The 535-nt window shown below is 79.8% G+C and overlaps 1 protein-coding gene across 1 annotated transcript; it reads left to right on the top strand.

Moving 5' to 3' along the window:
• Positions 1–60: 60 nt before the first annotated feature.
• MNEG_4754 (hypothetical protein) lies at positions 61–483 on the top strand (the record flags this gene model as incomplete). The annotated part of the gene is made up of 1 exon (XM_014046770.1): positions 61–483. The coding sequence occupies one exon, from the start codon at positions 61–63 to the stop codon at positions 481–483; it is 423 nt and encodes a 140-aa protein (XP_013902224.1).
• Between the last annotated feature and the right edge of the window lie 52 nt (positions 484–535).

Raw genomic sequence — 535 nt, forward strand, 5'->3', positions numbered from 1 at the left:
ACGCCGGCCCGCAGCTGCGACAGGGGCGTGACGGCGCCAGCGCCGGCGCCGCCGCCGGCCATGCTGCGGCGGAGCTGCAGCAACTGCTCCAGCCGCGGCAACGGCTTCTGCCCGCGCAGCTGTGCGTCGTCTGCACAGCCCCCGCCCGAGACCAGCCCCTGCACCGGGCTGCCGCCGCCGCCGGGCCTCGCGGCCGCAGCGGCCGCGCCGCCGGAGCGCGGCCGCGCCGTGCTGTGGCGGCCGGCGCTCAGCTCGATTGCGCCGTCCGCCGCGGCGGCCCCGCTCGCGCGCGCGAGCGGCGTGCTCAGCGGCGCCGCGCCGGCCGGCGGCCCCGCCGCGGCGGCGCCTGCATGGGGCGTGGGGCACTGGAGTCCAACACCGGGTGATGCGGCTGCGGCGGCGGCTGCGGCGACTGCCCCGGGGGTTGGCGCCGGCGGAGACCTGGGGTCAACGCCGATTGTGGCCTTGGGGCGCTGGCGGTAGGGAGCAGGGGGAGCAGAAGGGGGGGGGGGTGAAGTTTGAGGGGGTTAGTGGC

This window comes from Monoraphidium neglectum (genome assembly GCF_000611645.1).
Source record: "Monoraphidium neglectum strain SAG 48.87 unplaced genomic scaffold scaffold00675, whole genome shotgun sequence".
Lineage (NCBI taxonomy): Eukaryota > Viridiplantae > Chlorophyta > Chlorophyceae > Sphaeropleales > Selenastraceae > Monoraphidium > Monoraphidium neglectum.